General features: G+C 34.5%; 1 protein-coding gene across 1 annotated transcript in view; it reads left to right on the top strand.

The window, feature by feature from the left end:
- LOC106466166 (neuralized-like protein 4) overlaps positions 1-3,456 on the top strand; it is a gene marked incomplete at its 3' end in the record, with an annotated part of 23,533 nt that overhangs the window by 12,894 nt on the left and 7,183 nt on the right. Inside the window, exons 10-12 of the mRNA XM_013926409.2 lie at positions 477-716; positions 1,510-1,588; positions 2,823-2,992. Of these exons, the coding sequence (XP_013781863.2) occupies positions 477-716; positions 1,510-1,588; positions 2,823-2,992 (489 nt within the window). The remainder of the gene's footprint in view (positions 1-476; positions 717-1,509; positions 1,589-2,822; positions 2,993-3,456) is intronic.

Below are 3,456 nucleotides of genomic sequence, written 5' to 3'. Positions count from 1 at the left end.
CTAAGAAGCACTCTGTTAGTGTTTAGTTGCTAAGGGACACCCTATTAGTGTTTAGTTACTAAGAAGCACTCTGTTAGTGTTTAGTTGCTAAGGGACACCTTATTAGTGTTTAGTTACTGAGAAGCACTCTGTTAGTGTTTTGTTGCTAAGGGACACCCTATTAGTGTTTAGTTACTAAGAAACACTGTTAGTGTTTAATTATTAGAAACACACACTGTTAGCGCTTAGTTACTAAGAAACTGCTAGTGTTTAGTTGCTAAGAGACACTCTGTTAGTGTTTAGTTGCTAAGGGACACCCTATTAGTGTTTAGTTAATAAGAAACACTTGTAGTGAGTAGTTTTATAAAACTACTCTTTGACAGTCTTTAGTTTCTAAGAGCCACTCTGATAGTGTGTAGTGTAATAAGCTACCATCAAATTAAAAAACTACTTGTATACCATTGGCAAGCATTGAAAAGTACAATTTTACATCTTAGAACAAAATACAGCACCTGTCCGAGCAACTGCTTTAATATTTCCAAGCGATCTTCATTTCCACCAACTTCACGGGAGGAATGCTCGTTTGCTAAACCAAGGACTCTCAGCTGTGCGGCCTAACGCTCTTGCAGAATTCAACGATGCCATTGTAATGACCAACAGACCTCTTCGAGAAGGAGAAATGTTTCAAGTCCTAATTGATAAAATGGTGGATCGATGGTCGGGATCTATTGAAGCAGGTGAAGAAGTAGTTATATTACTGAAATCCTTACAAAGAAATTAAAATTTCCGAGTAGTTTTCATATTGTATTATAAATATGATCAATTGTATATAAGTTTTTAAGTTATATTTTTGGAGCATTATTTATTAGAATTATTTGTAATAATAAAATTATTATACAGGGTATGAACAATTCACAGATTAAATTCCTTCTGGATCCATGCTAGATGTGTACCCCAGTCTGTTTTATCTGTGATTAAATTCCTTCTGGATCCATGCTAGATGTGTACCCCAGTCTGTTTTATCCGTGATTAAATTCCTTCTAGATCCAAGCTAGATGTGTACCCCAGTCTGTTTTATCTGTGATTAAATTCCTTCTGGATCCAAGCTAGATGTGTACCCCAGTCTATTTTATCCGTGATTAAATTCCTTCTAGATCCAAGCTAGATGTGTACCCCAGTCTGTTTTATCTGTGATTAAATTCCTTCTGGATCCATGCTAGATGTGTACCCCAGTCTGTTTTATCTGTGATTAAATTCCTTCTGGATCCATGCTAGATGTGTACCCCAGTCTGTTTTATCTGTGATTAAATTCCTTCTGGATCCATGCTAGATGTGTACCCCAGTCTGTTTTATCTGTGCTCTACTTAGCACCCCCTTTAGTTTTAAGTAAGTTTTTCTAAGACCTTCCTTTATTGCTTTGTAATGTATTCAACTTGTATGGCTACTTATCTTATTCAGCTCGAACATTTTTTTATTGCGATACCAACTGAAACTGTTAACACCTATTTGTAACACCTATTTAATATTTAGGTGTTACAACTATTCCTCCAGCAGCCCTACAGTTTCCGAGCACGATGACAGACATCAAACATGACACGTGGATGTTAAGGTAAGTTTAGCCTTAAATGTACTTCTGTTTTCCTTTGACATAAGTAATGTGTAGCATGGGAAACAAAACAAAAGATGAGGTGGTTAAATGAAATCCAGTGTAGACCATCATTAAAAGTATTCTGGAGATTTGATTTCAATCCAAACTGATAGGGTAGTCTGGGCTATTTCCGATAATTATCTCTTTACTAAATGTCATATATAAAGATACAATCGTGTGTATAACTTGAACTACCCTTGATCTGGGTTACAGCATTATTAACAAGCTATGTATAACTTGAACTACCCTTGATCTGGGTTACAGCATTATTAACAAGCTATGTATAACTTGAACTACCCTTGATCTGGGTTACAGCATAATTAACAAGCTATGTATAACTTGAACTACCCTCGATCTGGGTTACAGCATAATTAACAAGCTATGTATAACTTATGTGTTATTTTATTGTGGATAAATAGAGTTAAAAGTTTTTCTCATGGATGGTGTACTTTATGCTGTTGTGATATCTATATTAAACATAGAATAAGGTATGTGTCAAGTTAACAATCCTTATATTAATTGAAGCATTTTAAGTAACTTAGATGGTAGGTTTTTGTGAAAAATATTATCATTTAGTCTTTTTTTTTACTTTGTGATTAGAATTCTCAATTTCAATCTATCAGGTTTCATGGTAAATATCTATTTTAAAATTGTAATACAGTGAAACCTCGATCTTATGCGCCCAGATTAAACGCGAAATCGGATATAACGCAATGGGTCATTAACTCTTTCGACACGGGCTCAGTCCCTGGGACTGACCTCGTAACCATACCTTCAGTATAGTTTATATACTAATAACTTAATATTTTAAGTGTATCTTTACAAAACCTGGATTTAGCACGTCCCCGCTTGTTTCGTGATGACATTTTATGGACCTCAACGAATAGCGTTATAACGGGGCTACACCGTAATATGAAAAAATTATACTTGCCATCTAGAAAAATTACTATACTGTTGTTTTATAAACTTTCATATTTGGTAAATACTTTATAATCATATTAGGCTTAACTGTGTTTTAATCATAGTAGGCCTAACTATGTTTTAATCATATTAGGCTTAACTGTGTTTTAATCATATTAGGCATAACTGTGTTTTAATCATATTAGGCCTAACTGTGTTTTAATCATATAAGGCTTAAGTGTGTTTCTCGGTGATCATCTATACTTCTTTAATCAATATGTGTTTTGTATCACAGTGGTTCTGCTGTGATGCAGGATGGAAAAACAATCCGGGATAGATACAAGTGTGATCTTGATTCTCTGAAGACGGGAACTCGGATAGGAATGATGCGACATCTTGATGGAACTCTTCACTACTATGTGAACAACGAAGATCAAGGAATAGCCTGTCGAGATGTGCCACCAGGTAATCCAGGTTTCCTGCAACTATTGGGCATGGTTTTACTTCTCAAAATCACCATATGTATTTATCTGTGACAGTTGTCTTCTGACCATAGTAAAAATAACAAACACAAATTAATTTATTTCAGACTTATGAATTCACATGATCTAAAAAACAGTTAGTCACTGTAATCTCAAACTTTTAGGCTGCTCACAAAGTAATTATTAAGTTAAATATTAGACGTAAAGGAGAAAACACTAAGTCGAAGGTTGCATGTATTGCTATAATAAAAAAATTAAATAGGGGAGTAATACCTTATCCAGATTTTGTGGTTCCAAAAATACTGGGGAAGTTGGAAACTTGTAAAATGTTTTCTTGTCTAATAAAGTAGATTGTTGTATCCAAGTACAGGATATTTTACTGACAACAAACAGTTTGTTGTATTCGTTGTCAGTAAAACATCCTGAACTTAAACAGCTTGCTACATC

The sequence above is a fragment of the Limulus polyphemus genome, unplaced genomic scaffold (genome assembly GCF_000517525.1).
Source record: "Limulus polyphemus unplaced genomic scaffold, Limulus_polyphemus-2.1.2 Scaffold2176, whole genome shotgun sequence".
Classification (NCBI taxonomy): Eukaryota; Metazoa; Arthropoda; class Merostomata; order Xiphosura; family Limulidae; genus Limulus; species Limulus polyphemus.
This window is presented reverse-complemented; position numbering and strand designations above follow the sequence as displayed.